This window comes from Prionailurus bengalensis, chromosome B1, assembly GCF_016509475.1.
Source record: "Prionailurus bengalensis isolate Pbe53 chromosome B1, Fcat_Pben_1.1_paternal_pri, whole genome shotgun sequence".
Lineage (NCBI taxonomy): Eukaryota > Metazoa > Chordata > Mammalia > Carnivora > Felidae > Prionailurus > Prionailurus bengalensis.
Genome location: NC_057344.1, coordinates 134,196,702 through 134,218,285, shown reverse-complemented (window position 1 = coordinate 134,218,285; position 21,584 = coordinate 134,196,702). Strand labels below are relative to the sequence as shown.

General features: G+C 35.1%; 1 protein-coding gene across 2 annotated transcripts in view; it reads right to left on the bottom strand.

Annotated features, from left to right (window-relative positions):
- Positions 1-1,987: 1,987 nt before the first annotated feature.
- Positions 1,988-21,584, bottom strand: part of KLHL8 (kelch like family member 8) — a 79,862-nt gene continuing 60,265 nt past the window's right edge. Inside the window, exons 3-10 of one of the 2 annotated variants that reach the window (XM_043572226.1) lie at positions 20,041-20,589; positions 18,232-18,418; positions 15,481-15,624; positions 14,177-14,288; positions 8,161-8,329; positions 7,780-7,939; positions 5,522-5,723; positions 1,988-5,281 (exon numbers count right to left, since the gene is read on the bottom strand). In XM_043572226.1, coding sequence (XP_043428161.1) covers positions 5,158-5,281; positions 5,522-5,723; positions 7,780-7,939; positions 8,161-8,329; positions 14,177-14,288; positions 15,481-15,624; positions 18,232-18,418; positions 20,041-20,589 — 1,647 coding nt within the window. In that variant the 3' untranslated portion in view covers positions 1,988-5,157. The remainder of the gene's footprint in view (positions 5,282-5,521; positions 5,724-7,779; positions 7,940-8,160; positions 8,330-14,176; positions 14,289-15,480; positions 15,625-18,231; positions 18,419-20,040; positions 20,590-21,584) is intronic. The other variant, XM_043572227.1, reaches the window with a different exon arrangement.

Here is a 21,584-nt window from a genome sequence, read left to right as displayed (position 1 = left end):
GTCGGACACTTAACAGACTGAGCCACCCAGGTGCCCCTGTGTGGTGATGAATCTTAACTAGATATATTGTGGTGATTGTTTCACAAAATATACACATACTGAGGGGCATGGGTGGCTCAGTTAGTAAGCATCTGACTCTTGATTTTGGTTCAGGTCATGATCTCACAGTTTGGGAGTTCAAGCCTCACATCGGGCTACACGCTGACGCCTCGGAGCCTGCTTGGCCTGTCTTGGCCCCTCCCTAGCTCACAAACACACACTCTCGCTCTCAAAATAAATAAACATTTATATATATATATATATGTGTGTGTGTGTATATGTATATGTATATGTATATACATATATACATACATACATACACATACACATATTGAGGGGTTCCTGGGTGGCTCAGTCAGTTAAGTGGCTGATTCTTGATTTTGGCTCAGGTCATTATCTCACAGTTCATGGGTTCAAGCCCACCACTGGGCTCTGGACAGTGTGGAGCCTGCTTGGGATTCTCTCTCTCTCTGCCCCTTTCCCACTTGCATATGTCTCCTCTCCCTTTCTTTCTCTCACTTAAAATGAACATTGTATATATTTAAATATATACATATACACACATTGAATTATTATGGTGTACACCTGAAATTAATGTTGTATGTCAATTATATCGCGATTTTAAAAAATTAAAGGGACAAAAAACAGATACACAGTGACCAGAAATACTTTTATATTGCTAAGACACTATGAAAAAGGAAATCAACTTTCCTTAAATGTATGTATACTACCTTGTAAGAGCAGACATAACAGCTGGTTAGGTTAGCTGGCCAATCACTCATTAGTTATGGATCTTGGACAAGTCACTTAATGTCTTTGAATCTATTTTTTAACTGTAAAATACAGAATTTTTGAAAGATTAAAATGTTATAAAGTGACTGGTACAAACTACATGCTTAAAAAAATTATGTCATTAATTCTCCCCTCAACTATTATCCAAATTTAAGAAACCCCTTATATTCTAAAGAGTTTGTTCAGGTAGACTGAACTTAGTATGGACCATCAAGTAACTTCTTTAAACAACAAAAACCATAAGATTTTTGTATCAAATAAGGTTATCCTCAAAGGAGCTACATACTTCCTTCATTAAAGTTACTATTGCTCAAGGTGACTAGAAATCTTCCATTGACTTGCAAAAAAATTTTCTATTAAAAAAAAACCTTATTTTTTGATGGTAGATTTCCCATTATAACTATAAAATATTTTTAATCAAGTTTGATGAACAAAGTGCACATGGCCATAATCAAGTTAAGATTCTAGTCAGAATTAACATCTGACTGGGATGCCTGGCTGGCTCAGTCAGTAGAGCATGCGACTCTTCATCTTGGGGTTGTAAGTTTGAGTCCCACATTGAGTGTAGAGATCACTTAAAAATAAAATCTTAAAAAAAATTTTTTTTTTATTAAAAAAAAAATCAACATATGACTAAGATGAATGATGAGACTAATCCTCTTGGATGCCTTATAAGTAGGCTCTTGGGGCCATTGTCAGAAAAATGTTTAGCAATGCCAACATAATTGGAAAAAAAAAAAGCAGGGTTACTTACTCAGAAGGGCAAAATTCATCCTAACGCATCTTTATGCATTTATCTCATTTCTAGATAGTACAAGTCTGCAGCTGCTGAAGAGACCACTTCTTCATCATTTGCTTAGTGAAACCTTTTATATTAGTTGCCTTTAACCTTTAATATTTGTAAGGATAACAAAAATCTATTTTCAGTTAAACAAAAACATCCTTTATATAAGAAAAAATATTACAGCCAACCTACTAAATCAATTTCAAGGATGGAGAATAAACAATTATATAGTTTTGACAGGATTCTGTAAAAGCCATCAAAAAAATAAGATACAAAGTTACATAGACCTTATAGATGTTGCTATTCATAATACATATATGCAGTATATTTTGAACCAACTGTACTGATGTGAATCCAACTCTGATCTCAGTATTTGGTAGTACATATCATAATTTATTATTTTGATTTGTTGGAGTATTACTACACAATTTATATATGGCTCTAACAAAATACTATTGCAACTTTTAATTCCACATAAAGAGATAGCCAATGACATACCAATAATAATTTCTTTAGGAGTCTGATGTAAGAAATCACAGGAAACATTCTTAACTTAAAAGATATGAATTAGATTCTTAATGCATTCTCTATAAGACACGAAGAAAAAGGAACAAAGAAAATTCTTAAGTTTACCACTTCCAAGAGGAGTTTATGTAATCTCAACAATCTCTTATCTAGGCATTTAACAGCATTATAAATTTGTGTGGGAATTAAGATAAATAATACTCCTTAGAGGGAGTACAATACAAAGTTTATTCAAACACTTAAAATAATTTAAAATAATCAGTTATGCAGAGTACAGTGAAGTTAGTAAAAAACAATATCAAGTAATTTAAAGTGGCAGTACCATATAGGAAAGCAGTGGCTTTAATGACTTTATGGGAGAACCACACATCTACAATTCCTCTTGAAGAAAAATAATATGTGAACCTTTTTTTAATTTTTTGCCAGAATTTTTCTTTATTTCAGAATGTTATCTCTATTTCAGATCACTGTTTGGTATTCCTATTAACATCAAAGGTTAAAAGGAAAGGCCTCACAATTAAGTAGCCATATTGTTTTGATAATGTCATGTCATTATTCCTATGAATATAATTATCTTTCAATTGCAGGAGTCCTTCAGCCTGATTGTCATTTCCTATCTCAAAAATGTGTCTTTAATAAACTGCGTATATTGATTCCACTATTTATCTTTTCATACTATTGTCAGGTCCTTCAAGACTATGCTCCTAAGTATCTACACATAATATAACAGACAGCTACATGTTTCCTTTACTTCACTTTACTTCCCTTATGAGTAGTTCCTATTTTATGAGTAGCCAGGGTACCAATTTAGTATGTTAGATGACTATAGTATAATAAAAACCAGAAACAAATGTAACACCTTTATGCTCCTAAACTCTACATGTGCTAGGCAGAAATATATTAAAGAAAAAAAGCATTTTAAATAATCTTAGAAACAGTAAAATCAATGAGATCCCCTCTCCCACAAAATAAAAGTAAAACATACTAGTAACCACAACCAGACAAGCATTATTCACAAGAATTCCATGAGACATAAGAAATAGACAGTTGAAGCCAGGTGTTGAGATTTATTCTCCATATCCAGCCAGTTTATAACCTGTCCAGTGAGTGCTATTGAGTTAAATGCTTTGGGGACTGACTGAAATATGGTTATAGTTACACGAGAGAACACGGATTCAAATCTAGCAATGACTTACGAACTTGCCTATGAGCTGATAGCAAAAAAAAAAAAAAAAAAAAAAAAAAAAAAGGCACAATTTAGGAACTTTTAAACTCTGCCTCATGAAAGACCTTTATCTGCTAGCCCTCTTACTATTTTTTATTTTTTTGGTCTAATATACCAAATAGGCACTGGCTTTTGAAATGTGGCTTTCTACCCTGCTGTACTGACAAGCCCAGGTTGTTTTGGTTTTTTTTTTAAGTTTTAAAATTTATGTTAAGTAATCTCTATTTCCCACATGAGGCATGCTCTCATGACCCTGAGATCAAGAGTAGCATGCTCTTCTGACTGAGCTAGCCAGGTACTCTTGAGGTTGCCTTTTAATGAAGGCCATCAGAGTTACTAGGCAATGAACTTCAGAGTTGGATGGATGGGGGTAATGTTCTTCACTGCCCTCATTCTTTGTGAACCAGATGACTGCCAGCAATGAAACTACACTAAATTCTGAGGCATGACGACAGGAAAATTTAGAAAGGCCTGGAAAAAAGGTACCAAAGTGCATTACAAATACAAAACAGAATATTTTAATATTCTTCATAAATATTTATATAAATATTTACATATAATGAATAGGCCATTTTATAATACTGGTTAAAACCATGAAGAGCTGTTAAATCAATAGTTTTATCAATATCCTGGCTTCAAATTAATGAACAGAAATATTTTCAGTTGAAGCTCAATAAATATACTGGAGGGGATTAATTATACAGAAAAAAACAGTAGTTTCAATCTTTCTCTGTTTTTACCAACAATATCTTTTATTGGTAATGATGGGGTTGAACCACATTCTGTAAACCACACTCTGTAAAGAATTTTTGTAAAAATGCTTTCATTTTCTGATAATAAACTCATGTTTGATACTGTTTAAAAAAAAAAGAGCAAAATGGAAAGATAATAATCCTGGGCTCAAAACCAAATGATTAAATTAAAGAAATATTTTCAGATTTCCCTCAGTGAGTCATGTAATTGACACCATTTCTTCTCAAGGTGTCTCAACTGGGCAGTAGAATATTAACTCTAAAGCCATTTCCTCTGATTCAATTTTTGCTAATAAACGAATCTTTTCATATGAGATGAAAAAATGAAGGTATAGATTTATTTAGATGGAATTAGTTCAGCTAGGTATTTAGTACCCTAACAAGTCAAACTGAAATTAAGCGCTTGGATAGCTCTCCCATAAAGCTTCTGAAAATTCAGCTAGTGGCACTGAGAAAGATTAAACATTTTTTCTACTTCTGTAAATATCCAAGAAATTTAAAAACTGACATCTAGAAAAAAGCAAGGCATAAATTCATCAGCACCAAGTAGAAATGATCTTCAAAAGGAGGTCTCTCATGTATCCTGATATAATATACTTGTGTTGATGAATAGGTTCTAATCACCCCTCTAGGAAAAGTCCACTGCCTACAGTCAACACTTTTAGGCAAAAGGAAAGATAAAACTCAGGCAAAATGGAAATAATTCCATTTTACATTTTGATTTATCCAAAATGTTTTTAAAAAGGGATTTCAAGGTTTTTGTACTTTTTTAAACATTTTTCAGAGGAGGTATGATTTCAGGTTAGATTGTTTTCCTTCCCTATCCCATTATTTGCTAAAGTGGGAAGTATCAAATTTATCTTTATTACTAATAATTCTTCAGCTACCATCTAAATACTGCATTTAGTCACACTACAACAGCTTCCATTTAAAATAAGACTCTAGCAGTAGTGAAAACTGTTCAAAAGTGATCATACAAAACCTTGGTTGTCTTTCCTGCATATGAAATATGACTAAATTGTTGGTGGCTGGACCTCAAATCACATACAGTCCACCACATTATTCGATCCATGACCTACATCTCGAATTTGGCTAGTTAGACAGGCGCACACAGCTACACCTGCTCCAGCTCTGCAGTGAGACACAGATCCAACCAGCTCCCACCTGTAAAGATATAGGGAAAAGTGTGTTATCTTAAAGCATGATTTATTTTACTCAAAATACTAACTGAAAACAAAAACTCCCTATTATTGAGACTGGTTTTGAAAGGCAGCAAGTTTCCTCAGGGTGATAAGATATCCCAAATGTTTTAAATTAATAGCTATGACTATAAGTATTTTAGCACTCTGGAGTAATTTGCTACTGGAAGATCCCATTAAAGCATATGGAAAACATGAAAATTACCTATTCAGCACTGGGTCAAATGCTTCCACTGTATTTAAGTATGCGTTGCCATTATGACCACCAACTGCAAAGATTCTGCCCATCACTGTTGCGATCCCCACGCCACCCCTGGGAGTGGTAAGTGCTGCTACATAATCCCACTTGTTGCTTCGGGGATCATACCGCTCAACTGAACTCAGAGGAGAATTATCATCAAAACCACCTATATTAAAAAAAAAAGATTTTTAATAGTACTACATCTCATAGAAATTAACTATTAAATTTCAATCCAATAGCTTCTACAACCTAATCTTCTGACATTTTAGAAAATAGAGAAAATCCAGGAAAAAATTCACCCCAATGCCCATCATCACTACCAAGTCCAATCAGACATTTTCTACAATTCAAGATAATTTAGATAGTATTTTACCTCAATACTAAGATTAAAAATCTTAAAGTGGAAAAACTCGAAGTCCCTGTCTCTAAGCAGATAATTTAGAAGAAAAAACCCCCACAAACATTTATATAATTTGTCCTTAGCCTCCTAGAGGTAAGAAAGATAGTACCGAGATTCCTTCTCTATGTGTACAGTGTGTATCATATTTTTAAACAGAGGGCTTGAGAAGAGAATAAACTACCACTGAATCATTTCACTCATTTAGATATGTTAAAGTTTTCCAACTGTTTCCCTTAATACTGTTAATGGCCTTCATAATTACAGAGATGGCTATGACTGAATTTCCACCAATTTTTGCCAAAACTACATTTTCATGCTACATATTCTAGATGATGACAGTCCTCTCCATATATCATTCTAACAATGTTACTTATTATATTCCTGAGGGTTTTTTCCTTTAAAGATAACTGTGCCTCTTTTTAGACTCCATCTCAGTCTACATGAGTAATAACTGTCCTGAGCAAGTAAGCCTATTTTCCTGAGGACAGGAAGTATTGCTATAACGATCAGTCTATTTAGAAACAAGGTCAGTAAAAAAAAAAAAAAAAAAAAAAGCAACAACCAACAGTTAACTCTCTAATGGATTTAACTTTACTAAATCAACTTAAGTGAGGTAAAATTCACCAATTTTATGTGCATATTCAATAAATATTGACAAATGCATACAGTAGTATCATTACCACCATGACCAAGATAGGGACAGCTCTCCCAAATAGGGAGCTGTGAGAGACAGCAGTGGTGTGCTGCAAGAACTCTGGTGTCTCATAGACTCAAGTTCAAATTCCAGCTTTGTCAGTAGTACAGGCATGTGACTATGAGTAATTTATTCATGCTGAGTCTCTGCTACCTCACAAAGCTATGATGGTCAGATAGGATCTGAAGGTAAATTATGTTATTTCTTTTCTTTAATACACATAAGCACATAGAAACATGACTTCTATTACTTGCAGATATTTCAATGCTAATACTATCCCACATTTCCTTATCGAGAACTATAAGTTATGTAACACTAAACATACATTTACATTTACATAACACATCATGTAAGATAAGTTCACATTATGTTTATGTTATGTTTCTCTGTAAAGAAGGGAATTAGCAATCACAATATTGCTATCTATTAACTGGGTAACTACAAAGTACCAGATGCAGTTTGAGATGCTTCATATATAGTATCGCTAATTCTTAGAATAAGTCTCTCAAAGATAATTCTCATTAATCCTCATTAGTAATTCTATTATTCCCATTTCATAGTTCTTTAAAACCCTGCTAATGAAAGTGTGCTGAATGGACCAGAAGCAGCATTGATTATCACTTGGGAGCTCTTAGAAATACAGAATCTGGGCTCCTTCCTTGCAGTTTAACAGTATCTCCAGAACATTCATATGCATATTAAAGTTTGAGAAAGCACTGCCCTACGGTTCCTTCCAATTCTGCAGTTCAGTGAGTCAAAAAGCATTTGCTTAAAGAAGTCAACATAATTCCCTTGAAATGAAGATGAGAAAAAAATGTCTTAGATCTTTAAAGATTATAGCAAAGCACATTTGTGTCATTACACTAAAAAACATATATCTTAAGTATAATCTTCTACTCTAGATATATTTGCTACTCCTAGTAAAAATATAAAAGTAGACATTTTAAACATAACAGATGAAGATGTAAACAAAAAAGCATGAATGTGAACCTTAATAATTCAAAAGCAAATCTTAGGACTAATTCCACTTGAGCCTAACTGCAACATAATCTGTGTTATTGTGTTGTCTTATGACACTATCATTGTATATCCTTCAATAAATTAAACTAGAGAAATCCATCCACTCACCAACAACATATAAGCAACCATGGAGCTCACTAACTCCATTGCCTGCTCTTCGTTGACCCATTTCTTTAACTTCTATCCACTTATCCAGATGTGGATCATACCTCTCCACACTAGATAAAGAAGCAACTCCATCATTGCCACCTACTGCATAAACATGGTTCTAAATAAAGAAAAAATAAAAACACATGACATTAGATTTTTAAATGATTTACATATGGTCTTAATGGTAGACTGGACTGTGCAAGAAAGCAGTGTTTCATGACATAATATGGTGTGCAATCAATCTCTGCATCCTGGAGAAATGAATATAGCAGACTTTTCCTTATTTGGTTAGGGATGTGACATGATGCAATCCAATAAGCAAACTGCCACATAACTTACTATAAGAGCCACAGAGCCAACTCCTCCACGGGGAGTATTCATTGGTGCCACTGTACTCCACTGATCAGATTCTATATCGTATCTCTCTACATCATTGAAGCAAGTGTTGTCATCTAACCCTCCAATTGCATAAATTGGACCTCCCAAGGAGGCCAAGGCTATGCCTCGCCTGCAAAGACAATAAAAACACACTTTAGCATCCAGTTGTGTTTCCAGGAAAAAAGTAGTGAAAATATCATGCTAACAGGAAGTCGTTTACTTTGTTAAACCTCAAGTGTTTTTTCCCCATTATTTTTAGATTTATCAAAGCTTCTAAACAGATGACTACAAGGCTACCAAACTGTGTGACTCTATATGAACAGTGTCCTCTGGAGTTTTATAATATGCAGCCTACACAGGTTACTTTAAACTCAAATGAAATAAAGTAAAACCCAACAAAATACCATAAGTGGAGTCCAAAACATTCAATTAGCAAAACACACAGCTGCATAATAAGAGATTAATGAACTGACACAGATACTTTGCTATGGAGGTCAGAAGTCCATCTCAATTCTAAATTAATGTAATTGCAGAGCACGTGTTATTGTTTGGTTTTTTTTTAATTTTTTAATGTTTATTTACTTTTGAGAGAGAGAGAGAAACAAAGCGTGAGCAGGTGAGGGGCAGAGAGAGAGGGAAACACAGAATCCGAAGCAGGCTCCAGGCTCTGAGCTGTCAGCACAGAGCCTGACACAGGGCTCCAACTCACAAAGTGTGAGATCATGACCTGAGCGAAGTCTGACGCTTAACCAACTGAGCCACCCAGGTGTTTTGATGCAGGGTTTCACTGTACCACACAAAAGAATCAATTTTTATATTACATGATTTATATCACATTGGTTTACTTCTGATGGACATTTATTTCTCTTTTTGAAAAGAAGGAGACAGCCCTTGTTAAAAGCTAACTCACTGTAATGGTGATCAGAAAAAAAATTCCATCAATTTCTTAAAAAACACATTCAAAGCAATCAAAATTTAAACTCTTCTAAAACTGGGGTGCCTAGGTGGCTCAGACGGTTAAGCGGCCAACTTTGGCTCAGGTCATGATCTTGAGGTCCGTGAGTTCGAGCCCCGCATCGGGCTCTGTGCTGACAGCTCAGAGCCTGAAGCCTGTTTCAGATTCTGTGTCTCCCTCTCTCTGACCCTCCCCCATTCATGCTCTGTCTCTCTCTGTTCAAAAATAAATAAATGTTAAAAAAAAAAAAAGATTTAAACGATTCTAAAACTATAATCCGTCCCTGAGTTGGTATGTACTTTGGATAAAGCAGTATATTTTATAAACATCTACTACCTTGCTTCTTCATCTGTAACCCATTTGAGAAAGGAGCAGACATGGGTGGTATTGAGTTAATATAGGTAAAGCACTTAGAATGGCAACTGGCCCATATTTAGTGCTATGTATTAGCTGTATTACTGGAGAGTCCAGCTGTTTAACTGAGATTCTAACTCTTTAATTAAAGAGAATCCTAGGAAGAATTCTTAAAGATAATGTTGTTACTCATTTTCAGTCCCCTTAACCTCGTTTCTCTTGAGTATCAAGCAATGACTTACAAAATACTGTGGCAATAAAAACTCACAGGTGTGTGAATATGTGTGTGCATGCTAGGACATACAGGTGTTATATCGTGGCAGGTGTGTGCCAGATAAATCTCCCTCCCCACCACCATCCCAAACCACAAGAGCATATGACATTATTGGCTATTTCCTACTACTCAAAACTGTTGATCTTCATGAAATCACACGTGTGAATTCCCTCCTAAATCTCTGGCTGGTACTATTCTGTTTCCTTTATCAGCGCCTTCTTTCTCTCCCAAGGTAATTTCATTCCTTCCATGGATCTATGGTAACATTTATTTATATTTCTAATAAATGTAGTGGAGCATTCTGTAATTCCTCCCAGTGAATTACATGAATTATATGTGTAATTTATTATTTGTTAAAATAATATCTATTTTGCACCACATGGGAGATTAAATTAGATTACCTTTTCCTTTTTCAAATTCACAATTCAGCAAATAGAGTGAGGATGTCAAAGACAGCTCAATAATTCACATAAACCTAGATATGAGAATAATTCTGCCTTCTTGATTCAGAGTGAAAATGTAATGGAAGAAAAAGAGTTATCTGGATAAATACTGAAAATCTTGCCTAAGAGCAGCTTTGTACAGAGAATAAAATTCAAAACACCTTAATTTTATCTTGCAATTTTATTTAAAGAAACAAACCCAAACTAATAAAACCTAACTTCAAATATTGAGGTTTATATCAAGGTTTGCAAACTGTAGCAACATTCTGTAAGAGTTAAAAATGGCTAATATGAAAATGAACAATTTTATTATTTTTTTTAATGTTTTTGTTTTTTTGAGTGAGTAAGGGGCAGAGAGAAAGGGAGACAGAGGATCCACAGCAGGCTGTGCACTGATGGTGGGACTTGAACCCACAAACCATGAGATCACGACCTGAGCCAAAGTCAGACACTTTACCAAATGAGCTACCTAGGCTCCTCGTGATGAGCAATTTTAAACTGAACTGCACATGAGGATCACACTGCCATCTAATTTTCTATTTTTAATTAATTTAACATAAAATGTTTTTAACTGGGTTTTCTTCTCATGTTATAGTATGAGATATTAGATGGAAATGTGAAGAGAGTTCTGCTGAAAAGAGATTTTTAGCTTTTCTTTTTTCTTCACAAGGAGAAAGAATCCTAGGGAAGAAAAAAACTGGTCTTAAAATACACTATTACTTGTCACTTACCTAGAAATAACATTTTAATACTTTAATAGAACTGAATTTATGCTACATAGTAACTACCAATAGCTTAAATTATAATGCGTAGATTAAAACATGGGAGAAAATTCTAAAGTACACTTTTAATTTTTATACCCTTGCCTTTTTATCATGATGCTAAGCTGGTTTTTAGCCAAGACTTGGACCAACACGTGAGGCCTGAAACCATAAAAATCCCACAAGAGAGCAAAGGCAGTATTTTCTCTAACGTTGATCATAGCAACATCTTTATACTTATGTCTCCTGAGGCAAGGGAAACAAAAGCAAAAATAACCTACTGGGATTACATCAAAATAAAAAACTTCTGCACAGCAAAGGAAACAACCAACAATATACTGAATGGGAGAAGATACCTGCAAATGACATATCCAATTAAGGGGTAGTATCCAAAATATATGAAGAACTTACACAACACCAAAATAATAATAATAATAATAATAATAATAATAATAATAATAATCCAATTTAAAAATGGGCAGAAGACACACACAGACATTTCTCCAAAGAAGACATCCAGATGACCAAAAGACACATGGAAAGATGCTCAACATCAATGATCATCAGGGAAATGCAAATCAAAACCACAATGAGATACCACTTCACGCCTCTCAGAATGGCTGAAAATCAAAAACAGAAGAAACAACAATGTTGGCAAGGATACGGAATAAAAGAAATCCTTGTGCATTGATGGGAATGCAAACTGGTGCAACCACTATGGAAGACAGTATGGAGGTTCCTCAAAACATTACAAATAGAACTACCCTAATATCCAGTACTGGGTATTTACCCAAAGGATATAAAAACACTAATTTGAAGGAAAATATGCATCCCTATGTTTACTGCAGCATTATTTATAATAGCCAAGCTATGGAACCTGACCAAGTATCCATCAATAGATGAATGGATAAAGAAGATGTGGTATATACATACAAAAAATATTACTCAACCATAAAAAGGAATGAAATCTTGCTATCTGCAACAACACAGATGGAACTAGAGAGTACAGTGCTAAGCAAAATAAGCCAGCCAGAGAAAGATAAATACCGTATGATTTCACTCATATGTGGAATTTAAGAAAATAAAACAAAGGAACAAAGGAACAAAAAAAAAAGGAGAAACAAACCAAAAAACAGACTCTTAAATATAGAGAACAAACAGATGGTACCAATGGGGAGGTGGGTAGGGAACGGGTGAAACTGTTAAATCATTATATTGTACACCTGAAACTAACATAACACAGTATGGTAACTACACTGGAAGTAAAATAAAATTAAAAAATCCTCTCTCCAAACCAAAAATCTTCAACAATTTTTTATATGACACAGTTTTCAGGTTTCTTACTAACCTGCTAGTCTTTGCATGCATCCCAGGTTATAACTCTCACATTTACAATAATTTTTGTGTGCACCCATTTACCATAATTATTTTCAAATGATAAACATATATTACTGTATTAGCAGGTTAAATTCATTTAAAAAAATCCAATCAGAATAAATTTAAAAGGATGCAATAAAAAAGTATAGAGTCTAACTTTTATTACCATCTCCCAAATGATATTGTATATCCCACTGAGACCCCAGCTATAGATACAGACAGATCAGCATAAAGAATACCACTACAATCTTCCTTGATATAAAGACTCCACTTCTCAAGACAGGCAACTACACTGTATTCATTTTCCTTTTCTTTCTTTTTTTTTTTTTTTTTAACATTTATTTATTTTTGGGACAGAGAGAGACAGAGCATGAACGGGGGAGGGGCAGAGAGAGAGGGAGACACAGAATCGGAAGCAGGCTCCAGACTCCGAGCCATCAGCCCAGAGCCTGACGCGGGGCTCGAACTCACGGACCGCGAGATCGTGACCTGGCTGAAGTCGGACGCTTAACCGACTGCGCCACCCAGGCGCCCCTCTTTTTTTTTTTTTTAAGAGCTGTGCTTCATATTGGTTCATGTACTTTTCTCCATAAGAAACATAAATTAATTGCAAACCTGGTTTTCCACCATGTTGTACTGGTATAGTTCATATTTCATAATATCTAAAGCAGGCTTTTAACCTGTAACCTTAATATTTTTAGGTATTACTGCCTATCAATTTAGAGTATGTTTGGTCTACTATGCTTTTGAACCTTGATACCACCTTAAGATACCTGAAAATTCGGTAGAATAGTCATTAAAAAAAATCTGAACAGGCTAGTCAACATCCACTAAGTCATGCTACTGCAAATCTTTCTCCTCTTTAGACTGATCCACTTAGCAACATATATTTCAATTTACTGTAGATGAAAAGTTTAAATATTAATGCTAATAAAAAAAAGGTAAAAAATGAGAGATATTTTCTTAACATGTTGAAATACTATGCCTTAGTCCTAAAGCCAGTATCTCATTTACTAGGGAAACAACAGAGACATTTCTACTAAGATCAAGAATAAGATAGAAATGCCTATCTCTGCTACTATTCACGCTGAATTAGATTAATAGCCAATATAACTAGGTAAGAAAAACCAATTCAAAGCATAGGAATATGTGGAAAAACTGGCAAAAGTTGAATAAGGTCTACGGATTAATTAATATCTTTGTATTAATGTTAGTTACCTGGTTCAAATAATTGTACCACAATGGTGTAAGATGTCAACATTATAGGTACTGGGTAAAGAGTATATACAGCAGGATTTCTCTATCTCAGCACTATTGACATTTGGGGCTAGAAAATTCTTTGCTGTGGGGAGCTTTCTTGTGCATTACAGGATTTTTAGCAGCATCCTTAGCCTCTCTCAACTAGATGCCAGCAACAACTCCCCCAACATCCCCGACCCCAAACTATGACAACCAAAAATGTCTCCAGGTATTGCCAAGCATTCCAAAATGGGAGTGAAATCATCTTTAGTTGAGAACCACTGGTATACAGGAACTCTACTATTTTTGCAACTTTTCTGAAAACCTAAAATTATTTCAGAGTTAAAAGTAAAAAAAAAAAAAAAAGTCAATGCTCAGGTTTACATGGAAACTATATCAATTGTTACTATATTCTAAAATATAAAAATATAAAATATATTCTCAATGGATGCTTTAAAAAAATTTAAGAAGGTATTTTAAGTTTCTAAAAGTGTAAAAAGCAGAAAATTAGCCCTTTAAATTATTGGGAGCTTTATTTTCCAACAAATCAAAAAAAATTTCCACGCTGATTCACCTCTTTGTGTTCATTGAAGCCTTCATCATCCATTTATTAGTGAGAGGATCAAACATCTCCATGCTACCTAAATGTTCATTTCCATCATGTCCACCTACTGCATACACTTTACCTGTCAAATAGAAAAGCATTTTCATTTGATTCCAAGTAAGTAAACTGTTATATAGATTTATACTCAACATATAATTAGAATAGCATGAGAATTTCAAACTATTCTTCTGTTCAACATCATGAATTAATGTCAGTTAAATAGTCAAATTAAAATAATTATAAGCTTCTACTTAATAAAATGCCTGGAATGTGCTGCTGTATATGAAGTTACTTAAATGCTCAAACACTATCCTACCTTAGGTTTCCCAACTTATTACTTAGTAGATGAAATCACTAATCATGCTCTCAAAGAATGTTTGATAAAATTTTTTTTAAATTTTTTTTTTTCAACGTTTATTTATTTTTGGGACAGAGAGAGACAGAGCATGAACGGGCGAGGGGCAAAGAGAGAGGGAGACACAGAATCGGAAACAGGCTCCAGGCTCTGAGCCATCAGCCCAGAGCCCGACGCGGGGCTCGAACTCACGGACCGCGAGATCGTGACCTGGCTGAAGTCGGACGCTTAACCGACTGCGCCACCCAGGCGCCCCTTGATAAAATTTTTTAAATGCTCAGTATGTTATATAAAGAAAATATAAAATTCAATACATATGATCAAACTTTTTCTAAATGAAATTATTAAAAATACACATACAATAACTGTAAAGATTATATACAAAAATGTCAACTAGGATTATTTCTGGGTGTTTAGATTATAGATGATTTTTACTTATTAGAATATTTTCAAATTTCCCCCAAAAAAGCTTCTATAATCAGAAAAAAAGTTAATTTTTCAAGTCTCCTAACAATTTATCCATGTTTCTGTAATTATTTCATTTTCAGTAACCAGTAAAAATATATATATAATTTCAATAATAAATATATAGAAAAAAGCTGATAGATATTTATTTGAGTTCAATAAACACTTTTCCTTGGTTTATTTTGCAAATATAACTCAAAAGAGTTTAACTCTTTATTTTAACTCCCTTCTCCCTACTACTCATCTCCCACTGAAGCATCTACATGCAAGAGATTGTTCTCTGAGCATCTATGGGCATAAGGCAAGTAAATAATCACCACCCAAATATTTTATTGATAACATTGAAACATTTTATAATTTAGCAATTTTCTTACAGAAAGAAATTGTCAAAGTTTACATATTTATAAAGAGTGTTATCATCATGTGCTATGACTTAAGACAATAATGGACCTACCTTCCACAGAGATTACACCGACGTGTCGCCTTCGACTATTCATTTCTGGCCCAAAAAACCAACTATTTTTGTTGATAGAATAGCATTCAATACTGCGAAAGGGGTCACCAGATCCACCTCTACCACCTACACAAAATAGCACACCTGAAGGTAAAGCCACAAAATAGAGATCAAAATTATAGCTCCCTAATTTTTTAAAAATTAGTGTGGAAAAAATACTTAGAAAGTCAAAATTTTGATGAAATGCTAAAAAAAAGGAGTTACTTGGATAATTTCAATGTCACTGTTACTAAAAAATCTGATTTTCTTTTTTCCCAATTTGAATGTCTCAAATAGGATACATCAGCTATCTCTGTTTGCAAACATCTCATGATAGTATGGTTTAGATCTTCACCCACTCTGTAAAATTTCTGTTGCTAAGGTCATAACTATATCCAGTAAACTCCTAAGTTAATTTCTTATTGAATACAACTGCCACATTTGATATGTTGATCACCCTGTTTTGGGGGAAACTCCTTAACTCTCCTGATTTCCATAATATCAAGGTTTCCTTTTGTCTCCAATAATTTCTCTTTCACATGTTTCCCATATTTCATCTTTAGCCTACTTCTCACATACTTCATTATCACAGAGGAAAAGTACATTCATTCCTTGATTTTAAATTCCATCTGTATCATAATGCCTTCTAAGCTAGATATCTAAGCCACATTTCTACTTGATGTCCCATGTAGTAGTCTTTTGGCTTTCAGACTGTCAACAGAGTAAACTAATTACAAGACTCTTTCAACAGCTTTCCATTACCTACATCAGTAGTTCTTAAAAACTTTAGCGAATGTCACTAAACTATATGCATTTAAAAATGGTTAAGGGTGCCTGGATGGCTCAGTAGATTAAGTGTCTGGCTCTTGATTTCGGCTCAAATCGTGATCTCACAGTTCGTGGGATGGAGCCCCGTCTCCAGCTCTGGCTCTGCATTGACAGTGGAGAGCCTGCTTGGGATTCTCTCCTCTTTCTGCCCCTTTCCTGCTTCACACACTCACTCTCTCTCCCTCTTTCTCTCTCTCTCTCTAAATGGATAAACACTTTTTTTAAATGGTTAAAATGGCAATTTTTATTTTATACATATTTCACTGCAATCTAACAAATATCAAACCTTCAGTGAAGTTTACAGAATCATCTGGAAGGCATAAACCAGATTTATGGGCCTGACCCCCAGAGTTTCTGATTCAATAGGTGTGGAGTAGATCCAAGAATTTGTATTCCTAACAAGTTCCCAAGTGAATGCTGATGCTGCTGGGCCAGGGGCCACCACTTCCTTTATACTTTGAGAACCAATGCCCTACAGGATAAAGCCAGCACAGCATAAAGGCCTTGTTGCACTGTCTAACCTGATCTTCTCCCTCTCTTTCTCTTAAATTTCATGTTTCTGCAACATGCATACAGTGCTCATCCTCAATGGTTCCAATGGCAATTTTTGGTAATATCATTCACTTAACACAGTTTAGAAATGATTATGCTGATATCTGTCTCCAGAGTCCAAGATAGGTTAGGACTATATGTTAACTTATATTTTGTACTAATCAGGGCTATCACAGTGCCTGGTATGTACTAGACATTCAAGAGATGCAAAAGGAACCGAATACCCCTTTCCTTAACTGGCACCGAGGAAAACGTCTGTTTATTATTCAAAACTAAGGTTTACTTTCTCTATAAAACCTTTTCTGACCCTTCCAAGGTAAAAATAACCACTCTTTCGTGTTTCCCATTATACTTAGGAATATATCAACGTCCCTTTAATACTTCAGTGCATTTTTTTTTAATTTTTTTTTCAACGTTTATTTATTTTTGGGACAGAGAGAGACAGAGCATGAACGGGGGAGGGGCAGAGAGAGAGGGAGACACAGAATCGGAAACAGGCTCCAGGCTCTGAGCCATCAGCCCAGAGCCTGACGCGGGGCTTGAACTCACGGACCGCGAGATCGTGACCTGGCTGAAGTCGGACGCCCAACCGACTGTGCCACCCAGGCGCCCTTCAGTGCATTTTTTTATTCACATGTCTATTTCCCTAGATCAGACTGCATGTTCTCTCAAAATAGGGCTGGCTATGTGTATCTGCATTTCTGATGCCTGCCCCAGAACTTGGCATGTGGTAGGCACTAGATAAATATTTGCCAAATGACTACATTAAAAAAATGTCTAAAAAAAACTGCTTTGCCATCTTTTCCAATTCAATATTTTTTTAATTTTTTAAAATTTATTTTACTTTTGAGAGAGAGAGACAGAGTGTGAGCAGGGGAGAGGCAGAGAGAGTGGGAGACACAGAATCCAAAGCAGGCTCCAGGCTCTGAACTGTCAGCACAGAGCCCAATATGGGGCTTGAACTCATGAGCCGTGAGATCATGACCTGAGCCAAAGTCAGACGCTTCACTGACTGAGCCACCCAAGCGCCCCACTAATTCAATATTTTTATTTGTTTAAGTTTATTTTTGAGAGAGAGTGAGCATGGGGAAGGGGCAGAAAGAGAGGGAAAAAGAGAATCCCAAGCAGGCTCTGCACCGTCAGCACAGAGCCCAACACAGGGCTCGAACCCACAAACCATGAGATCATGACCCGAGCCAAAACCAAGAGTCGGACAACCAACTGACTGAACCACCCAGGTGCCCCCTTAGAATTAAGTTTGGGCATACATAACCAATATTCAGATACCATAAAGATCCTTCAAGTAGGTGATAAAATGAATAATTTCATTACCAGCAGTATGTTTCCTTGGAGTAGTCCGAATGGAATATTCAAAGTCAGGTACTGCTCTGCTACTCAGATGAAGATGGTAATTTCTTGCTTCATCCAATAAATCTCTACATTTTAGATTTTGCTTGACAATCTGTTCTTTTGCCACAACACCCATAAGAAAATCAACTGGCAACAGCGGCAGACGAACCTAAGATCATGAATAGTTGTGAATATGAAGTTTAAGTTGTAATTAGAGAGCTCATTCTCTACTTCAACTGTAGTATGTTTATGTCCTCTTTTTAAAACTCATTTACCTCACAAAGCCTTTCTAACATGTGAGTGAAGTTCAATGAGCCAAGTTCTATAGTGATTTTTCAGTACGGTGCACTGATGAAATCAGATTATATGTTAAATGCATCTTCTCCTCTTTAAAAACAGATTTAAGTAGACTGGATAAAATAATTCAATGTCTTCATTCAAGTTACTTACTTCCAAAAATGGTTGTGTCAGAATCACAAGGCCACACTGCTGCTAGAGAAAAGGTGCAATCAAAACAAAATCGCTATGATTTGTTCTTTTGCCTTTTAAAGCTAAGACTGAACAAATGGAAATGTGATTTCTTTCTAAAACAGAAACAGTCATAATATTAAACAAGCATTGTTTTCTTCAAATCAATGACCTTGTAAGGTTATATACTAAATCAGGGATGCATCCCTTCTTTCAGTAGAGGCACTCACCATTCTTCCCTTAAAGATGCACTGATTTTCTAGCGAATAAAGGGGATGATCAAGTAATATGATTTTGAGTTAAAAGTACATAAGCATTCACACAAATAAGATAAAGCTTCAAGATAATAAAACTTTTTGTTTTTGTTAACAAACATATTCAAAGCATTTCTAAGGCCTATTATCTCCCGATCCAAGTTACCCTGTTGACAATAAGTAAATAAACAAATAAATAAAAAACAGCCATGTTTCTGAGGTTACAAAAGTAAAACTGTGGTGAGAAAACAAAATGGAAAGTGATGTCTTGTGGTTCTTTCCAAATAAGAAATTCACTAAAATTTAGAAACTTCATCATAAACAATAGTTATTTAGAGCTGTTTCCTCAGAACCATTTTCTATCAACATAAATAAAATATTCAGTACTGCAATCTCAAAGGGCTATTTTAAACATTCATGTTAGAGGTGCCTGGGTGGCTCAGTGGGTTAAAACTGCGACTTCAGCTCAGGTCATGATCTCACAACTCGTGAGTTCAAACCCTGCGTCAGACTCTGTGCTTACAGTCAGAGCCTGGGGCCTGCTTCAGATTCTGTGTTTCCCTCTCTCTCTGACCCTCCCCAACTTGTGCTCACTCTCCCTCAAAAGAAAAGAAAAAAGAAAAGAAAAGAAAAGAGAAGAGAAGAGAAGAGAAGAGAAGAGAAGAGAAGAGAGAAGAGAAAAGAAAAGAAAAAAGAAAAGGAAGAGAAAGAAAGAAAGAAAGAAAGAAAGAAAGAAAGAAAGAAAGAAAGAAAGAAAGAAAAAAAGAAAATGAAAGGACGAAAGAAAGGAAGAAACAAAGAAAAGAAAGGAAGGAAGAAACTTTAAAAACAAGAAACCCATTCAGGTTAAAAAAGCAAAGAATGATATTTCTAATTAAATGCAATTCAGACTTATCCTTAAATAGCATAGTGAATAAACAGAAAAGTAAACAGAAAGCCATTTTCACATCATATTACACAATGATTTCTACATTCCTTCGGGTAGTCTGCACTTTTCTTGATAAATGACACATGTTAATTTGCTTCCATATCATTTCATTTCTATACACAATCCTATTTCAGCCCCTACCTGTGCAAGTGTTTCATCCAACCATTTGGAATGATGCTGAGGATTGGCAAGAAGCCACTTGATGGCTGCACTATAGACCTGCTTTTCATTCTCAATATTTAGATCACTGGAGGACAAAAGCTTATGGAGATGCTGGGGTGACACACTCACAAAGTCTTCACACTCCACTACTTCAGTAAAATGCTCACAGGCATACTGATCCGCCATGTCCATTAAGTCTATTCGATTGTGACTTTCTGCAAAGGCTCTTACCGCCAGGCAGTTGGAGGGATGAAAATGTAACTTCATGTATTCACAACAAGCTCTAGCCACCAGTTCAACCTGTAGAATACAGGCTGCATATAAAAGAGGTTGGACATTGTCAACAGTCAAAGTGAGCCTTGAAGAATAGACAAACTTTACCAAGTCTTCTATTGCATCACCATCAAAATCTCTGATCTCAATCAGTGTTTGCTTGGCTTCAGCCATTTCAGAGAGAAACATGGCTCTGAAGTAAGGGATAACACAAGCCAATACTAGTTTGTGACAAGAGATTAGCTTTGAGCCAACCTGTTCAAAACAAACAAACAAAAGGAGACAGTTTAATATCAAAATCAGTTTTACATCAGCATTGAGCATCTGTTGTAGCAGGAACAAAAACTTCACACAAATTTAGTGTATTTGTTTAACAGTGTAATCCTTTGGTCACTTATTTTAATGTAGGGCAATTTCTTAAAGTCAGGCAACTTTCTTCTTCCAGATTAGCCCCTTATCTTCTACACTTCTATCCACAATGTATATTTGGTAAGCTGAATTTCTGTATTAATCTCAAATTTCAGAAGCATTCTGTGAATGAAGAAGAACAGCATACATCATCTAGCACTACTTGGGCACTATTCTTGTTTTTGGTCTGTGAGTCCCTTTTCTAAAAAAAGCTTTCCAGTTTTGTGGATATAATTGACATCTAACATTATGTAAGTTTAAGTTAAACAACATAATGATTTGATGTATGTACATATTATGGAATGATTACAATGTTTAGTAAACATCTAACACCTCACATAATTCTGAATTTTATCTTTCCCTGTAACAAGAACTTTTAAGATTTCCTCTCTTAGCAACTTTCAAATATACAACACAGTATTATCAACTGCAGTCGTCATGTCAGGCACTGTTCTAAGTGCTTTTCACATATTACTTAACTCACTTAATTGTCCCAATGCCCCTATGAGTAGGCACTATTATATAACCACAGTTTGTCAGTGAGAAAATTGAAGCACAAAGTAAACAGACCACTATTTAGTAGTATTTACTATGAGCTTAAATAAAGTTTTTTTCATTCCTTATTAAATTATTTTGAAATAATATAAAAAACAGAATAATAATAAAGGGACACCTGGATGGATCAGCTGGTTAAGCGTCCAACTCTTGATTTCAGCTCAGGTCATGATCTCACAGTTCGTGAGTTTGAGCCATGAATTGGCTCCACGCTGACAGTGTAGAGCCTGCTTGGGATGCTCTTCCCCCTCTCTTTCTCTGTCCCTCCTCTGCTCTAAATAAATAAA